This window comes from Lissotriton vulgaris, chromosome 1_1 (assembly GCF_964263255.1).
Source record: "Lissotriton vulgaris chromosome 1_1, aLisVul1.2, whole genome shotgun sequence".
In the NCBI taxonomy this organism is placed as follows: domain Eukaryota; kingdom Metazoa; phylum Chordata; class Amphibia; order Caudata; family Salamandridae; genus Lissotriton; species Lissotriton vulgaris.
In genome coordinates this window covers 1,071,572,872-1,071,593,227 of record NC_141685.1, presented here as the reverse complement: position 1 = coordinate 1,071,593,227, position 20,356 = coordinate 1,071,572,872, and the positions used below count along the sequence as shown (strand labels likewise).

Here is a 20,356-nt window from a genome sequence, read left to right as displayed (position 1 = left end):
GGGACAACAATGTGGCTTTAGTGACTGCTTTGGAGATCAAATTCCTCATTTTCCACATGATCCAGATGGGGAAGCAATAAATAAAATTATTTCTAAAGATAATTTAGTAATTTTGGAACCAGAAAACACAGAGGGTGAAACAGGATCATCAAATATTGATCATCTTATTGCATCCGCAAAGTGTAAAGATATGGTTGAAGAAATTATAATTAGTGAAAATCTGCTTAGTGCCATCATCCACTAATATTGACGCTGAGACTTGGCCTGGCCCACCAACCCAGGGGTAAGACCACACATACAGTTAAAACAGAAAACAGTTCATGATAATAATCTTAGATGGTTCAATAGAGAATGCTCTAGGCTAAATAGGGACTTCACAACAGCTCTTAAAATAAAACCAAGAGACTGTGCCAAAATAAGGACCCCAAGGAAAGATTATAAAAGAACTTAAAATCAAAGGAAAAGTGAAATCTGAGAGGATGCTTGGGTGAGCCTAATTCAGGCCACAGAAACTAGAAACACAGCACTATTTTGGCATACCATTGATCACCCTTTTTTTTTTAAAGATAATTCAACTTCGAAAATCGAAATTGCCATACCCCCAGAAGATTGGACTACACATTTTGATTCTATTTTTAATCCAGATGCTGTTAGTGCCACTACAACAAATAATAGCAATTTTATACTAGTTGAACCTGTAAAATCTCTGACTATTATGATGGTGGATATTAAAACCGCCCTCCAAAAAAGTGCCAGCGGTAAAGCTGCAGGACCAGATGGGGTACCCATTGACATTTCTAAATGGGACATGGATTTTTGGACCCCTATTTTATTAAAGGCTATTAATGCTGCTATAGAAGGGGTCCTACCTGCATCATGGTCATAAAATATTATTGTACCCATTTTTAAAAAGGGCGGCAGAGGGAAGGCAAATTGCTACCACCCCATATCCCTTCTGGACTCAACCTCAAAGTTAATGGGAAGAATTCTCCTGGGGAGGTTAGAAGAATGGGTATATGAGAATAATATTCTCTCAGAAGCCCAGTATGGGTTCAGACGAGGTATTGGAACGGTAGAACAGGGTTTAAATTTGGGACTCTTTGTAGGAAAATATACACTAGCTAAGGAGGGGGTTCTACGTCTTTGTTTTGTAGACCTCACAAATGTGTTTGACCTCGTCAATCACGCCAAATTGAGGCAAACTCTAAAAGAGCTAGGAGCACCAAATGACAATGTTATATATTTATCCCAGATCTATACCTTTTTAATGTCAAGAGTATGTTTTGGAACGAAGGGCGAATTTTTACAGGATTTAAGGATTACAAGAGGAATACGCCAAGGTTGTGTACTGGCACCCCTGTTGTTCTCCCTATACATTAATAATGTGGATCTTCATTTACAGAAGCAAATTGCAGACATCCCAAAAGTAGGTAGACGTACAACCCCGGTATTACTCCATGCCGACGACGCTGTCCTTTTATCAAGGACAGCGAATGTATTGCAATGTCTAATTGAGAAATTTGCTCAGTACATGTCAGAAAAGGATTTACAGTTAAACCTCCTCACCAACACTTTTGTTATGACACGTGGAAACATCAAACTGAAGCATAGACAACAAACACCATGTGGGAGGAGAAGTTACTTGTAGAGTGCCAACCTTTTCCTATTTGGGCCTTCTTTTTAATAGAAAGGGCAGCTGGAAACCTCATATTGATTCATGTAATTTAAAAATTTTAAGAATCACTGAGGGAATCTTTAGATTTTCCGCTAAAATTGGAAATAAGCCCATAAGGGAGATACTTACTCTGTACAGAACCAAGTATGTGACTGGTACTTGTTATTGGGCTGCAATATGGGGGAAAGTAAACACTACGTCCCTTCAAATACTAGAAAATAATTTTTTTAAAAGAGTACTGGCGGTACGAAATTCAACTGCCAATTATATTGTACACAAAGAATTATTGGCTGTATCATACATAAGTGATACTATCAGTATAGCAGGAATCACATTCTGGTGGGTGTTGTGGGTGAAAGAAGAGACAAAATTCACCACGGATCTAATAAAGGATTGCCTCTCCCTTGACCGCTGGAAAAAAAATCCCATGGCTAGAGTATATCCATAACTTACAAACATATTGTATGATAGACTATGATAAAGGGGATCCGGCATCTATACAAGACATTAGTAAAAAATGATTTGAAGTTAAGATACGTCTCTGCCAGGGACTGTGATAGAACTGACGAGGCTAAACAAAAACATAGTGTTACCACTTATTATGAAATCCTTCTGTGCTGGGTATACAGACATATCTTACAACTGTAGGAAACACCCAACACAGATTTTATTTAACAAGGTTAAGAATTGGTACATTACACTATATACCCAGATTCTGTGATAAAGAAAAGGAGTCTTATAACTTCCCAAATGGCCCATGTAATGGAAAAAAACCCAGGCCATGCTACACTTTAGATTATTCTGCACCTTATATAGCAATATTCGGAAATCTGTTTTAAAACCACTTTACCTAACTAATAGGCTTTATAACTATAACAATGGTTTTAACTTACTATGTAGCCTGGATATCATGAAGAACGTGTACACTGTTATCCGCTTTAAAGTAAGGGCGGTTACGAAAAGAAAGGATTTAGCACATTTAGTTACTATACGAGAACCCCAATGAGAGTAACTAGCTGCATTATTAACAAGTGCAGACATTAAATCTGTAGAATGACTTTAGTCACTTTTGTACAGTGGTTTTAATATGCAGCCTTGAACATTACGTATTTGTTTGCACATAGTCCACTTTATCCTGGATTTATTGTATTTTGGCGTAAATGAAGATGTAAACCCGATTTAAATTATTTTAATGAATTTGTATACAATACACTTGTTTTTTTGCTGTATTTAATAATCTTTTATAGAATTTTTGGAAGCACTGATATTTTTATAAAATAATTGTATGTTATTAGGAATACCTTTTAACCAGTATACTACCCTCCCTGACTCTTAAATATGTTTACATGTATTAATGATCCCTTGGCATCTCTACAAAAATTTACTGTATATGATCTGAAAATGTTAACCTGCATATTGTATTTTTTTATTTTTTGTTTTTATAAGTATGCTTTTATGGCTGTACACTTTACACTGAATAAAGCTGTTTTTGACTTTGACATGCAGGGTCATTGGAGGCGTTTAAAAAAAATATATATTCACCTTCTCTCCCTACATTTATGTAACTGTTTTATGATGTGTAGTTTGTACAATTTTCTTATTGCTGGATGTACAGCGGTCTATTAGAAAGCAATAAATGTAAACCGTACTATAGATAGTATGGAGGAAACATTGGAGAAGGACTATACAAATTGGAACATGGTAGGAAATTATACATTCCGGAACTTCATCAATAGACTGGAAGAAATAATTTAAATGTGTGCATAAATGAGTTTCCAGTCTCCTTTAAAGGACAGACGGATTGGTAAAGTTCTCAGTTCAATGGACATGAGTAGATGATTCGGAGGAGTTTTTCATTGCATGAGGTTTTGAATTTCGATTGTTCCAGTAAGTGAGCTCCTACTCCTAAAACCTAATTTCCCTCCCGAGACTAGTTGAAGGTCTGCCAAGTAAGAGTGTCTTGTAAAAGTAAATAGCTTTCTAATCAAAGTACTGATATTAAATGTAACTTTTACTTCCAAAACTAGACAGTGAACTCGTAAAATAAAATAGGGGTGTAAAGTGATCAAACTTCCTCTGGGAGGAAATGGTGAGCCTGTTGTTAAGGTGGCCTTGTGCTTAGAAGGATTCTGATATGTTTTTAAGAGTGCAAAAGAGAAGTTGATAGACTGCCAGTGTATTTATGCGAGGAGGATATAGCAGGGTCCAGAATGAAACCCAGAGAGTTCACATCAGGAGATGTCATGGGGGAGAAGCCATCAAGAGCAAGTTAAGTTAAACTGAATCTAATCTGCACACGAACCAAGGGCATCAATCTAGGAAATATTTGATGGTTTTCAAGGAAGGTCTTTTCTCTGTGTCCCAAAGCAGTTAGTGGTAAGTGATTAGTATCCTTGCTGGGGTACTGCTGGTTACTACTGGAATTTCAGCTACTCTTGCAATGCAAACCAATAACAAAGTTGCCCCCGCTGAACACTGGACTCTCCAGAAGGTAGCAGAGCGAAAAGACAAGGCTTACTCCAGGAGGGAATGGCAGGATTGAAATTCAGACACAATATGACACACAGTAATAACACCAAATAAACTTAGTGCTACCTAATTGCTGCTTTAGTAAAAAGAAGAATTTATAGAAATAAAAAGTATGGCATGTAAAGTGGTTCTACCACAAGGTTTAGGCGCATTCTGAAGCAGATATGCCATTCCATATGTCTTTATATTGCTTAGGGAGCTGTACTCAAAACAATAATGGGCCTTTAGACAATGTTCATCTGTGGGGAACGTCTAGGACATCTTAGCTGCCTTGGGAAGCCCTCTGGTGTCAGTACTTTATAAAGGTTTGCCTACAGTCTTTAGACTTACACGCGTCAAAGAGAATGTTACAATGAATCAAATGTCTTTACATATATATGTATACCCTGTGCCCTAGTTCCTGGGTGTGAGCATCTGGAAGAAAAAGGCGAACAACTAAGTGGGTCTAGGCAAAACCTGTTAAAAATCTGCACAGATGCCACAAAGCACAAAAATGGTTTAAACACTTCATGGCCCACACACAGACACATAGGTAGATCCGGAGTTGTCATACCCATTTGGGTCAGTCTTTTGTATCCAGGAAGGGCTCACAGCTTAACATTAATTGCCAGTAACATTCACTGTGATCTCGGCTGCCACCAACCAGCCACCCACAATTACCCCCTCCACCCCAGCTAGGAGAGAGAATATAAGAAGGTGCAATCCCACTGCAGCAAAGCCCTGTGCTTTCCTGGTGAACCAACAGAAAAATATATTGGAAAGCTTCAATGCACCGCAAGAAATTGAATGGGGGGCAAACACTCGGTATTGTAGTGCATTTGTATTGTAAAGAAAGCAGAAGAAGTGAATTGAATGGCACAGCAGTGTGCACAATGCAATGACGCGCAGCCCACACCCAAATTCCAAGACACCACAAAAATCCAGACGATGAGGAATCCTACCAAACTAGCTCACCCAGATATACTGAAAAGTCTCAAGGATTCCAAAAATCTGCATAACTTCCACTGTGCGGTTCCTGAAGAATGTGGATTTTATTTTCTTGGAAACCAGGATGAACCTCAAAGGTAAGAGAAAACTATTTGTACGTCGAATCACAAAAATTCTCAAAGGACCACAACAAAGTTGAAATAAGCAAATAACAAGTTGTACCCATGGACTACTGCTCGAATACTGACCCACATGGATTTATAGGCGGCTGGTCCCCTGGCTATTCTAAAGGGCAACTTGCAGGACCCATTCTCATTTATTGAAAGGATGGCTAATCATTGCAGAAACAGCAGCAATGTGATTGTACATTCTTTAAGCCAGTCCCAACAGTCCCTGAGCTATGACCATTCGGTTCGACTGGTGGGTTCAAGAAGTCATTTTGAGCGGTCTTCCCACTTTCTTTTTCTTTAATGACACTAGATTAATAGCATAATTTGGACCTGGGCACCGGGAAACTGAAACTGATAAACAGTTGTGGGTGAATGTATGTGCTTTGCCCTCTAAATGTGGTAGCAAAAAGGCTGAGCCAAATTGCCTTGTCTAGTTTTAAGGTAAGGCGCCAGAGCAATTGTGAAGAAATACCACCTGTAGCGCAATAGATGGATGCCACACGTGGGCTGCGGTGTAGACTTTCATCACTCGCATGAGTGACTTTGAAAGTATGGCTGCAAGGCTGCCAATATAGCCCTATGCTGCTATCAGCAAGCCTATGACAGACATCTGTTCAACATAACCGTTTTTAGGTCGACTCCTAACACACAGCGCAGCTGTCTGGTTTGCAAAAGACATCTTGGGGATATTCAGAAAGCTTCCCTGGGAATGCATTCCGCTTGTTGCTTAACTTTGACTTCGTGGTTTGCAAGTCACATCTTCTAGTTTTCCATTTCCTGGTGCATTTGTTTTAGTCTGTCCAGCATTTTGTCCTTTCCAATGAATAAACACTTCTCACACTACCTCTCCTTGTATTCTTCCATAAGTGCTCTTTTCTGTAAACAGACCTGGAAATCTTGTTCTTATCTTGTCACATTTGCTATGCATTAAAAGACAAAGGTCAAATGTCAAGCTCTGTCTTCCAAGGGAGCTTGGGGTTTACTTTTCTTTCTCAGACTTCAAAGTGAGAGGATTTATGTGACAATCTTGCTGGGTACAGGGGGTAGGAAATGTTTTTTTGTAGCACACATTTAAATGAACTGTGTGAGTATTTCAGAATATATCAGAATTAGGAAACCACAAATGAGGCATATTTTTGTTAATTTTGAAGTGTGCTGGAAACAAATACTTTAACCTGTTGCGTGCTTCTGTCGGTCAACGGCCGTCGGGTGCACTACCTCAGTAGTGCTGCACACGTCCGTTGGTCGACACAACCCCGCCCACTCATCAAACGTGCCACACTGTGGCGGAATTGTCCCCGCAGTAAAAGGGTTAATATGATCAAAACAGATCAATACATTAGTGATGCCATTTCCACTTATTGTTTGTGCACTGTATAGTATTTTTAGTAAAACTGTATATGTGTGCAAATTTAATGATAATTTCCATTGAAAATGTGTTTTCTAATGACAGTCTGCTAACACACCATGCATACTCTACGCCACTCCACTCCATTCTACTTTACTCTACTCTGCACCACTCTACGCCACTGCATTCTACACCTCTCTACGCTGCACCACTCTACTCTATGCCAATGCACTTTACACCACACCACTCCAGTTCACTTCACTCTACACAACTCCACTCTATAACACTGCACTCTATGCCACTGTACTCTATGCCAATTAACTCTACTCTGTACCACTCAACTCTACGCCTGAGCACTTTACACCAATTCACTGTTCACCATTCTACTCTATACCACTTTACTCTACGGCAAAACACTCTATGCCATTACACTCTACAACATTACACTCTACAACACTGCATCCTACCCTGGACCACTCTAATCCACTCTAAACCACTGCACTCTGCCCTGCACCACTGCAGTCTACGCCACTGACCTCACTGTCATTGCACTCTACTCCACTCTACGGCACTGCACTCTACTCTACCCTGAACCGCTGCACTCTACATCACTTAACTCTATGCCACTCTGCACTACTCCACACCACTACATTGCTGCACTCTCAGCCACTCTTCTCTGCATCACTACAATCTACACCACTGCACTCTACTATGCACCACTGTAATACACGTCACTGCATTGTACGATGCTGAATTCTATGCCACTGCATTCTACCCAGTGATACTTTTCTGCACTCTACCCCAATGAACTCTACGCCAATCCACTCTATGCCACTGCACGCCACTGTACTCAACTCTGCACTCTACCAACGCTACTCTACTCAACCCCACTCTACTCAACCCACTCTACACAATGCCAATGCACCCTGTGCCACTCTACTCTGCGGCACTCCACTCTACGTCACTGCACTCTACACCGCACCACTCAACACCACTGTGCTCTGCAGCACTCTACAGCACTACACTCTACATCACTCCACTCTGCAACAATACACTGTACACTATTCCACTCTACAATATGCCACTCTACAATACGCCACTCTACAATACGCCACTCTACACAACTCCACTCTACACAACTCCACTCTATGCCACTACACTCTTCGCCACTACACTGCACGACACTCCATGCCACTCTCCTCAATGCCATTAACTTTAAGACATGCTGACCAGCAGCCACGCTGGAGTACAACATGGCTAAAACACATTGTTAAAGCCAATAACCCTTGCATAAGCGAGACCTATTGGCTTTGGCAATGCTTCTTTATATTAGCACAGTCTGCAAGCTTTGAGGACAATGTCTAAAAGTTTGAGAGGTCCAATAGTTAGACTTGTGTGTTCTTGAAGTAAAATAATGCCAAAGGCTCTTTTCCACCGCATAGGCTGCGGAAGCCTTTTCCTAGGCTACAAGTAATCTATTTTCCCAAAGGCCAAGCTAGGAAAAAGCCATCCAACCATCCACTACAATAAAATGTTTCACACAACTAATCCAGTGGTGAATACAGATTTTTGTTTACTATATTGCAAACAAGATTTTACAAAAACGAGTTAATCTCCGCTTGCCGATCTAAAAGTTATTTGATTTAATTCTGCAGGTCTCTCTCTACCTCCAGTGGCAGTAATTAGCTCTTCGACAAGGTGTTACAAACCCCTTCCTAGAGAAGATAGTAGCCTAGGACCTGAAATGTGAGATGAATAATCACCGACTACTTATCTTGGAATGTGGCATGTGCTAGTGGAAAGGAGCAGTAGATGGCCCTAACAAATATCTGACTGGAAGCTTCCTGAGTAGCAGGCTTATGCTGAACAGTACTATTGTGTTAAGGGACCTTGCAGCTGCTCTGCTCCTAGCCAAGCTGCCGGTGAAAGGTGGTGGTTCTTGCCTTCAGGAACACCAGTTTGATTCTTTTTAGGGATATACACCCGCATTTAAGTAAATGATTTATGGATGGAAATTCTTACTTCCATACACTGGTCTTTGGGTTTTGCTACTTTGACCGATCCCCAGACCAAGGCTTACAGGGATAGTTTACCAAAAAATAATAGAAAGTGGAGGCAAAGCAGGTTGATGCTTTGTGTAAGGGGATTATAGTATGATTGGACCCAGAACTTGTACTAATCACTTGCTAGTGTGCTGACCCAGAAATACTTCCCAACAGCTCACAGAATACAAATGAAATGGGGGGAGACCAGAAGAAGAAAAGGTGGATATCTGCTTGTTATCTGTCTGGAAAAGAACTGAGGAAACCTGCTTCTCTTTGCTTTGGAAAGGTGGTGAAGGGTCAGAAAGGCAGTCCTCCGGTGATCTCAGGACAGAAAGGCTGAAGGAGGATTGACTCTGATCAGCTGGTAGACGACTGGCTTTTGCTGCAGCCCTTGTGTGAGTGGTCGATGTTGCCCCAGCTACTGAACTGTGTTCTGGTTGGCAGAAGACTTTATAGTTGTTAGTGATTTGCAGGGGTGAACTGTAAAAAGGTTTCTAGCTTCTCCGGCAGTAGGTCATTTTTTACTTCTGAAGAATCACGTCAAAGTGCTAAAGATCCTGAAAAGAGACAAGTTCATAGGACAATATCTGCAACATTTCAGCATGGGGTCAGCCGGCATTCAGGGACACTGGGCATTTCTGTAACCTAGAGACCCACGGAATCCAGTGTGGTGTAAATGCATTGATCCGAGCACGTTTCCCTACCAAGATCGCCCTTTTCACAGCAGCCAGTCAGAATGGCTTGGTGTAGACAGACAAAATACAGGAATTTTCGCAATCTGGCCATAAAATCTGCCATTTTTTAAATGTGCCCAAGGAACATGTTTTGGTAGTATTTAATACTGAATTTCAAGACATATGGGGTCTAAAAAGATAGCCAGGTTGTGATCTTTTTGTCAACCTTTTCACCCACCTAAACTCACCAGCTACTGTCTTCACGTGACTGCTGCTAGAATACTCTGAGCTCAATGAAACTATCCAATTTTAGCTTTATTTAAACAGAAAGCCCACAAGCATTATCTGACCTTGAGTTGTCCTTAGGTTAAAACCCTGGATCTAATGAGAATAACACATGAAGTAGTGTGGCTCACTGGTTAGAGGCGGCAGACCCAAGAGCAGAGGACGGCCCGGGACCAGAGTTCGATTCCCGGCGCGGCAGGTTTCTGGACCAGGGTCAGCGGACTCGATAATTCTCTCGCCTCGGTGCCCACTCTGATCAGCGATCACACTCGGCAACTCTGGGCATTAGCTTGCCACATCTTCACTAACGGCCCCACCAGACCGCCGGGGATGCCTGTTCTCACCCTGGAGATACCCAATAAGGGACCATCTCTCAGGGAAGCCAGGAAGGGTTTCACAGCGGTCGAAGCGCCTTGGGACCCTACGGGTAAGTAGTGCGCTATATAAATGCCTATACATTTACATTTACATACATAATGACATAGACCCCTCCTTCACTGTTTCCCACAGGAAATATGATGTAACATCTGGAGTCCAACAACAGTCAGAATCAGTGACACATTGTAGCCAATATCTTGCCTTGACCCTTCTACATCACATCACATTTGTATTCCAAGGATATTTCAACAGTGGATTCAACATTCTACCCCAAGCCACCCACAGAACTTACCGCTGATAGGCCTATCACACACTTGTTCTTGCTTTTCCTTAATCCTTTTGTTTATTCTGCGATTTCTGCCTCACCTTTTCCTCCGCTCAGCACAATGCCTGGTCAGCCACTCTCTAAGCAAGCAACCAGACTCACTCCAAGCCTAAAAAGCATTACCCACACCACAGCAGGACCCAGCAGTCCTCACACTATCCCTTGATGAACTAGAGGGCCAGTTTTAAGATGTTAAAGATGCTGTGCCTGACACACAATCTCTACAGATACTGGTCTCCTAGAAAGATCATCTCACCCATCCAAAATCTAAATTATGCTGCACAAGGCAACATTATACCTGCAAAATTCAATCAAGAAAACTACGGGAGCAGAACCTGAAGACATCTACGCCCAGAGGGAGGGAACATGCTGAACCCAGCTCTTGGGCTTCAGTAATACTACATCAGATCCAAAAAGAACCAAACATCTGCAGTTTCCACCTAACAGTAATGAACGAAGGACTCCAAGTACCAAAAAGAACCAAACATCTGCAGTTTCCACCAAACAGTAATGAACGAAGGACTCCAAGTAGTTATATATTTAGGATTGTCAGAGTATTAAGAATCTATCAAGTATTAAAAGTATACTCTCCACCTTTGTCCTACTCTCCCATCCCCCTATACCTGCAGCAACCTGACATGGCAAAGACGGATTCACAAATAAACTAAATATAAAAGCCATTTACCCAAAAGGCAAGGAGGAAAGATGGTATACCTTGAGGTTGGAGCAGATATAAACGATTCTGCTGGAATCTTAATGACTGTGGAACCTACAGCCATGAGGACCCAGCTGTTTGCACTCTACTTGGTAAAGAGCAGACACCGGCTGCCTTGAAAGAAAAGCATCAGAGAGGTGTTCTTTACTCTTGGAAATTTGACTGGAATTGAAAAAAACTGGATTAAGGAGACATTACAAGCTGTCTTTAACACCTGTGCCTTTCATTCAGGTCTGATCATGTTAGGCTTCACCAACTATAGACTCGCGTATGGAAGTTTTGCAGGAGAAGGAGCATGTATGCTTCCTTCAAGTCTGTGTGGTGTCTCCTTTCAAGACTCATGTGACACTTAACTTCAGCAAGTAAAGTTCTGATACGTTCACAACTTCAAAAGTCTGTAGATGTTCCAAGTGATCAAAATTACATATTTTAAAAAGGTAGGCTATGCTGTTTTTGTCACAAAACATACTTTTTGTGGAACATTTTGCAACATTTCCTTTAAAAAAAAATTGGAGTGAACATACGCTACATTAACCAACTACACACACCCTTAACGTTTTTCTAAAACCATCAAGGTGATTATTTTTTTTAACAAAATTAAATAAAATGGTGAGGGTAAAAATGCTTAAACTTAAGACCATGCATCCACGGACTAAAAAGAAGCCCAAGAGGGAAAATTCACCCAGGTGATACCAAAAAAAGAGACAAAGAGATCGTTGATATCTCACTGACAAGCTGGAAACGCATGTAATGTTGCAATAAAAAGTGTTTTTCTAAGAAAAGGGATAATCATGTTGGCTAAAAATACAGAGGTCCTGCAGTGATAGTGTAAACAAGGTTATTTATTTTAAAAATAACCTATAAAAATCGAAGCCACACTACATCCGTGTTCAGTTATGAAAATAGTTATGTTTGCTAAAACTCCTCCCTGATAGCTGGGAACATTCAAAGCACATGAATCAATGGACATTTTCATTGTGTGGATCAAGTGGAGACCATCATATATGCGAGAGAAAGGAGAAGCAGTGTACAGAGTCAGAGGACAAAGAGTGGAAAGGTGCATAATAAGAGGAGAGGTGACAAAAGAAAAGCACACCTACCAGGGAGGTGGGCGTAGGGCCTCTGGGTTTTTGCACGCTCAAGCCACTTTGTGCAACTGTTGAACGACTGCTCACTGGTGATGTCAAAGACCAGGCAAAAGACATCTGGTTGCTCCCACTGCAAGGAAAAGACAAGGCACCGATAAAGTAACAAACACAATGTGCAGGCGGCCTAACATTTGTGATTCTCTGGAGCAGAAGGCATGAGGAGTGGTGGAGGAGCGTCAAAAGTTACCTACCTGGAATAATGCTCTCTAAAATGGTTGTTTTGCACCCGGTTACAAGTAGTAAAGGATACAGCGGATATAACGATTCAACCATAATTTCACAGAACACCTTGAAGGGGAGCAGAGGGATTTGAAGATAAGACAGCATGACCTCACGGTTAGGAAAACACATGGATAAAAACGTAGACGGCCGTTTTCGTGGAAACGGGAGAAGAAACGAGAGACTTTGAGGAATACACTAGGGATTCAACCCCTAATAAATTTACAAACCGGATCAAATGTTGAAAAACACTGTGTATATAATGAGGAAGTTTACAGAACACATAACATTGTAAATAGCCTTGAAAAAGCCCTGGCGCAATTCGCCACAGGGGCGAAACACGTGTCGGCTGTCTACGTTTTTATCCACACAAATAAAGAGCAATTTTTCTATAAAGCACGGACTCTTCTGATTCTATTCATACAAAAAAGGATTGAGCCTAAGGACACCAAGATGTAACGTCTAACACACTCATCATCCCTTTCAAATACCTTACTGTCTGAAAACTCAAGAGGTCCAGAGTTTTCTTGAGTGTGTTATCACGATCAAAAACCTGTGAAAACTAATGTGGACTTGGATTCCTCTGTGGACCACCTCCCTTCTGTAGAAAGCTCCTGGATTATCCTCTAGAACCCCCGTTCTTCCCCCCGCTCACGATAGTGATCGATAGCGAGAGAGGGGTACATATCATATCTCAGCTCTACAAGGCGTGAGCTGCCACCATCCCTTTTAATGATGACAAGGTGCGCAGCGCTTGGGGAAACTGACTTGGGTAACCCAATAACGGATGAGCAGTGGGCGGCTTGCTGCGCTGGAACGAGAAATGTCTCCCTTAACCCCTTCTCTGCGGGGCGTTTTCACCTGCTGTGCGGGGGGGGGGGGCGCAACAAGCAACAAGACCCCTCGCCCCCCCCCACGCAACAGGAGCAGGGTATAGTCCCGACCGAGGTGGGTTAGGCTGATTCAATGTACATATCAATTGTTAGTAACACACGACACAAGACTTGCACCTTGTTATGATTTCAGTCTGTTTCTATATTTGTCATTGAGATGGGTTCGGTTTATGTCTCGGGGGGTGCGGCCTCTGTTGAGGCGATCAAGCTGGGTGTTGGAAGAATCTGTTTATGTACTATGTAGCCATGTCGCAGCACCGACTAAGACTACGACAAGCTGCGTTAGCCTTGTTTTTTGTACTTGCAAAATGATTTTATGCATCTCAGTGCATTGTTTTGTCTCTAACAAAATGCTAAATCAAGTTTTAAAAAACATGCTGCTTTTTTCTTCCTTGTCACCATGTCTTTGGATTACTTTTGGGGTGAGTGGGGAGGGTTTGGGGAGTGGGGGGATTGGGAGGTGACCCTGTCTGTGTTGTTGTATTTCTTCCTTTTATTTTTGCATATCAGTCTGATTTTAGTCTTATGTAACTGCACTTCGTGCTCTAGTGACAGAACCAAATTTGAGTCTCTGTGCATCGGTACAGGAGGCTTTCACCACATTATTGCTTTCGTTTTTGTTCATCAATCGTTTGCCTCTTGGCTCAAGTGCCCATTACCGCAGGTGGTCTTTGTAAATATGGTTAAATAATATGCGCGTAGAACGACTTGTTGTCAATGCTAACTCCCTCTAGTGCCATGGATCACAAAAGCAATACTATTAAAATTGTCTCACTGAACGTCAAAGCATCAATCACCCGATCAAAAAGAGTAAGATACTTGATTATGTTTATAAAGAAAAGGGTGACATAATATTACTCCAAGAAACGAAAATTGACTCGCCACAGTTCAATTCAATGAAGAACAGAACGTACAGTTTAGTAGTAGTCTCAGAGGCCCTAGGGAAAAAAAATGGGGTTTTGACCTTAATTGCAAAAAAATCTAATATTGACATATTACAGAGTACTGCAGATGCTAAAGGTAGATGGGTTTTAACAAAACTCTCGAAAGACAACAGGGAATTTTTATGTCACCAATATTTATGCCCCGAATAAAAATGACCCGGATTTCTGGAAGGAGTTGTGCGAACACATTGATACGATACCGGATAACGCAACACACATTATGGGTGGCAATTTTAATCTTCCCCTAGACCCGCTGTTAGACAGAGACTCTTGTTGCCCCTATCGTTTAAACGCCTCTCATAAAGCCCTCATTAACCTCTGCACTCGTTTCACCCTGATAGACTCATGAAGACTACAGAATCCCACAGAAAGAGACTACACTTTCTTTTCACCTCCCCACAACACATACTCACGTATAGATTATATTCTTACTTCCGACCACACTTCTTCTGATATCGAAGAAACCTCGATTGAACCAAGAGTTATTTCAGACCACTCCTGTATAACGATGTCCCTAGCAATACAGAATGAGGTTAAAAAAACGAACTTGTGGAGACTCAATAACGCAGTATTAAAGAAAGAAGCTCACAGGCAAACTATTGAGAAGGCTATACGAGAGTATCTTACAATTAATAAAAAGGGGGAAACTTCTGACCTTATAAGGTGGGAGGCTCTTAAGAGCACCATTAGGGGCGTAATAATTAAAATACGAGCAGCCATGAACAGAGACGCCAATAGTAAACTGACACGCCTAGAACAGGAAATATCAACCCTGGAAAAAAGACATGTACTCTCCAGAGATCCTCTCATTATGAATGACATAATGAATAAAAAATAGGAGTATAATGAAATAGTCAGAGAAAGAGCAGGAATCTGGCTAAAGACTCCAAAAATTTTTAGGTTATGAGATTCAAATTAAGTAGGTAAGAGCCTCGCATCTTACCTGAAATTTAAATTACAACAAACAGCAATTAAGAGTTTAACGGATCAGTCCGGGATGTCCCACTCTGACCCCACCAAAATCGCAGACATCTTCAAGGACTCTTACAACACCTTATATAGCAAAAACAGAGATCTTGACAGATAAAAAATAGAGGAGTACTTAAATACCTGCACACTTCCCTCACTCTCAGTACAAGACCAATCAGAACGTAACCTTCCCATTTCCGCCCAGGAAATAGAAAATGAAATTTAAACTCTTAAAACCGGGAAAGCCCCCGGGGCAGACGGGTTTAGCGCCATGTTTTATAAAAGCTTTTCCCCAATACTATCTGAGCCCCTGAAAGACGTGTATGAGGAATTCACTAATAGCGGTCAAGTTAATGGTACCCCGGCTGAAGCTATCTTAGCGGTAATACCAAAAGAGGGAAAGGACCCGTCATCCCCGAAAAATTACAGGCTAATTTCGGTAATTAACTTCGATTGTAAAATTTACGCTATGATACTCGCTAAACGGATTCAGAAATTCCTGCCCAAACTCATTCACCCATCACAGGTAGGCTTCCTAAAAAACAGACTATCCAGAGACAATACATGCATCCTAGCGCACATTAGAAAGGGCGAATTTAACCGACTCCCCAACTGTCGCAGTCACCTTAGACGCCGAAAAGGCCTTTGACAAGGTTGACTGGACCTACCTGGAAGCCGCTTTAAATAAATTCAAATTAGGAGAGTACTATCCGAATGGTGATGGCTCTATATTCCAGCCCCTCAGCCAGGGTAAGAGCGGGTGGCTGCCTTTCATCCTCATTCAAACTGGAACAGGGTACGAGACAGGGCTGTCCCCTTTCACCCTCTCTCTTCCTGCTCGCTATCGAACCCTTCCTTCACCACCTTAGGATTAATGATCAAATCAAAAGGGTTAGCTTTGGCGGATACACAGTTAAAATAACGGCCTACGCGGACGAAGTCTTAGTAATATCTGAAAACGCGGAGGCCGCAATTTCAGCTCTGATTCCTCAATAGCAGACTTTGCTGCAGTGTCTGGCTACAAGCTAAATAAGGACAAAGCAGAAGTGAAACTCCTAAACAACATCGGCGACAAAAGCATTATGGGTAATTCAGCCCTACTGTGGCAACCTAAATGCTTTAAGTACCTAGGTCTGGAATTTGAGAAGGATCTAATCAACACCCTTAAAACAAACAAGCACGCCCTTTACAAAAAGATATCATCCTTGTTAGACGGCTGGTCCCCAAAATTCCTGTCATGGTGGGGTAGAGCAGAAACGCTGAAAATGATGATAACCCCTCTTGTTAATTATCTCACCTGTATGCTGCCTATGCGATTATCAAACGAATTCTTAAAAAAGGTGTATAAACTTTTTAATAAATTTCTATGGCTGGGCAAGTAACCAAGGATTTCTTTACGCAAACTTCAATTACCTAAAGATAAGGGGGGTATAGGGCTGCCGAACTTCAGGAACTACCAGACTGCATACTTATGTAAACAGGGATCTAACTGGCTTCTCCCTCACTCGGACTACACTCCTGTTTGGGTGAACATAAAAAAGAGCGATCATTAACAATATGCCTCTCTCTGCAATACTGATGACTGATATTTCTGCCTTTCCCCACTCTAGATACATCTTGCTCAATACTAAGAGGGAGCTGCTAAGCCTGGAGAAGAACTCCAAAGTCAAGGTCAAAATACACAAATCAAATCTGGCCTCTTTATGGCATAACCCGAGCTTAAAAATAGGTGGCAGGTCCCTCTACTGGGAACACTGGTCAAAAAATGGGGTGAATTTAGTCAAAGATCTATTTATGGGCTCTTCGCCTTTGCCTTTCTCCAATTTACAGTCCCAATACGGATTTAAACCTATGGACTTTTATAGATTCCTACAACTCAAATCACTAATATCAGTTCGTGCCATCTCCCCATCCGACCCCACAATAAGCGGCAAGCTGTCTCAACTCATAAAAACGGGACACACAGTTTCAAAGATATATAAACTCCTCTCCCCAAACTCACAAAAAGCACACAGGAAGTGCAAAACGTCTTGGGAAAAAGGAAAAAAAAACTCTACCAATATACCATTTGACTGGGAGAAGATATACCTGACCCCTTTCTCTAACAAAATTTCGCCTAAACTTTCTCAAACCAAATTAATGTTAATAAACAGAACGTATTGCCCCCCGGAGAAAATCTTTAAACTTAAACTCAACGATAGCCCCACATGCTGGAATTGCAAGTCTCAAGTAGGTGACTAGGCTCACATGCTTTTTTATTGCCCGTCGCTACAATCCTATTGGGATAAGATTTATAATTACATACAAAGAACCTTTCATTAGCGCCCACCTAGAGAATTGGCCTATGTTTTATTAGGGGCTATAGATCCTCATCTTGGAAATGTCCAAGATCGGCATTTAATGGATCTCATGCTCACACATAGCATGCAAAGTTATCCTAAGTAAATGGAAAAGTACCAATGAAGTCTCCTTTAAAATGTGGCAAGAGTGGCTGTTCTCACTAAGAGGAGCGGACAATGAGGCACTCAATACTTCACCATGGCGTAAATCGCATAACAAATTATGGGCCTCTCTCGACTCCTTAGAACTATGCTACGACCCACCATGAGCTTTCAATTAATATTATGCATATTATGTTTCAGATTCCTCATAACCATGATATACCTTGCGTCTACTAGATTTGCTTACCAGCAGTTCTGACATTATTAAACTCACACTTGATGCAGATATGTTTTCTGTTACTGGTGCAATATCTCTCATAAGGCTATATTAATTGTCATCATTTATTTATTGTTCTTTTTCTTTCTCCCTTTCTTCTTTAATTTGTTACTATTGCTGTCGCTTTTGTTATTATTATGTATATGGTGCCACCTGGGTTTAATCTCAATTTTCACCGATCCTGAATGGTTTGTATTATTACTATCATGTCATGTTACTCAGGATATAACTATGCCTATGATTGTCATCGCCTTGTATTCTTTTGGTTTTTGTATTGTCTGCCCCTGCATGTTCTCAATAAAAACGATTTGAACTAAAAAAAAAAAAACATGATAAAGGTGGTAGCATTATCTAGCTGCACAACGGATTCCTAAATCTGGAAGCTTTAGGGAAAAGAATTACAAGCGATCAAATCCTAAATATAATCTTGTGGTGACATTTCAGGCAAATTGCTCAATCAACACGCACCACTACTCATTGAAAGAAGTGTGCGCCTTTAACTTTTGTCTTCCATAAATTAACCAAAAACATTTCACAAGCTTTAAGGGCAAATGAACTGCCAAATATATACTATGAACTGGAAACTTTCCATGGCTAATCCTGAAGTTGGTCAACAATCTATGTAGATCACGGTTTAGAATACCTTGGACTACAAGTAGGCAACAAGCCTGACAGACATTTAAGATGCAAGAGCAAACCTTAACTCAGAAAGCAGTAATCCTTAAACATTGCTTTAGATTAAAATATTCGAACGTTTCCCAGGGATTTTAATTTACAAACTTAAATTATTTTTTTAGGATACGCCTACACCTTGGCCAAAAGCAATAAACATTTCACTGAATCAAATATATAGCTAATTTGTGAGCATGGGTGGTCATGTTCAGGTTTTAAGAGATTTTTTTTTATATACACACCTTCTATTCATTTCTATAGCTAATGATTTATCCCTTTGTGGAAAAGAAAGTCGCGCAGAAAACTTGTTTTATCTAGCAAGGAACGCCATACAAGTTCAGGATGACTAACAACAGACATTATCATGGGAGCTAAAACGTTATAAAAAAAAAGTCTGAAGTTCTCCTTTCTACTATGAAATTACGCCAAAGTGGTTACTTAATATTGGTAGGGAAATATAACACACTCTTGTTTCGAATGTCAGGAGGCCTACACCTCTGTGGTTTTAACTCACTTGCGGGAGAGTGGTTTGTCATTTTACATTGTGCAATACAATCAACAATACATTTAAGTTAACATTCACATATTTGAATTATTATACAGAATAATTTAAAATCGCAAGATTTAGCCATTCCAAAGCATTTGCTGGTATATTTAGTCCGTCATTCTTTTTATTTTTTTCAAGAAAGTGAGCTTGATTATAATTGTACAGCTTCTCAGTGTGATTTTTGTATTAATTCATACAAAGTCACTGTACTAATTCATACTCCGCCAACAAGGGTTTCTCCCCACTTATGCTGCAAGCCTGGAGCTTTTCAAAGACTTATTATTTGGGTGGTTTTTACAGTTTATGGGTAGCCTTTGTTATCCCGAAACAGGAAACTCACACTTTTATTCCCTCTTGTGATTGGCTAAATTGTGTTATTCTATGTACGCAAGTCATTTATGTTTGGTCCAGGGCTTTAACTGGGATAAAGCAAACTGAGGTGGTGGTCTCTTAAAGGGGCGTGGTCAGTCAAATTATGAGTGCGCCTTAAAAACATTTAAGCTAAAAATCTGTGCTAAGCATAGTGTCCCGCCCGACTGGTATTTTTACTGCTTCTGTCGTTGCATCCAGGCATGAAATACAAGAAGTAACATTACACCTACAACAAGTCAGGACTATTATCTTTGTCATTTGGTGTTAGCTGTATATAGAGGTAAAAGTGGGCGGGATCGGAAGGGCACAGCGTGCCCCTACTTTGAAAAATTATTTCAGTCCGTTGCCCTACTTCTTTCTTTCAAAAAATCGTCCAGGGACGGCAAGAATAGTCCTACTTAAAAAAAAAACAATAACTTTTTCATTCAGCTTCCAGGGGCTGCTCACACTTCTCTGTTGAACTCCAGAGGCTGCAGCTGCCCCTCCTTGAGCTCTCACAGACTGCGGGCAGGCCCATTGTCATTCCGATTGAGGCCGATTAGCCCCTTTGGAATGACAATGCGCCGCTGCCAGCCTTTCATCATGTGCCAGTCCGATCAGTGTTAGGGGTACAGAGGAGCTTTCCCCAAACAGAGTACTGTGGGGAATTTGCCCCCTTGTGTAATTGGTCAATGTTGTACACAGAGTGAACTGGGCAGGAGCAGTGACAGGACAGAAGAGGCGACAGGAAAGGAAAGGTAATGGGGGAGGAGAGGTGAGCGGGCAGGAAGAAGTGACAGCGTGGGAGAAGTGACAGCGTAGGA

The 20,356-nt window shown here is 41.1% G+C and overlaps 1 protein-coding gene across 1 annotated transcript in view; it reads right to left on the bottom strand.

Moving 5' to 3' along the window:
* Positions 1-20,356, bottom strand: part of IFT27 (intraflagellar transport 27) — a 138,109-nt gene that overhangs the window by 54,275 nt on the left and 63,478 nt on the right. The window contains exon 5 of the mRNA XM_086936458.1: positions 12,172-12,289. Within this exon, the coding sequence (XP_086792584.1) occupies positions 12,172-12,289 (118 nt within the window). The remainder of the gene's footprint in view (positions 1-12,171; positions 12,290-20,356) is intronic.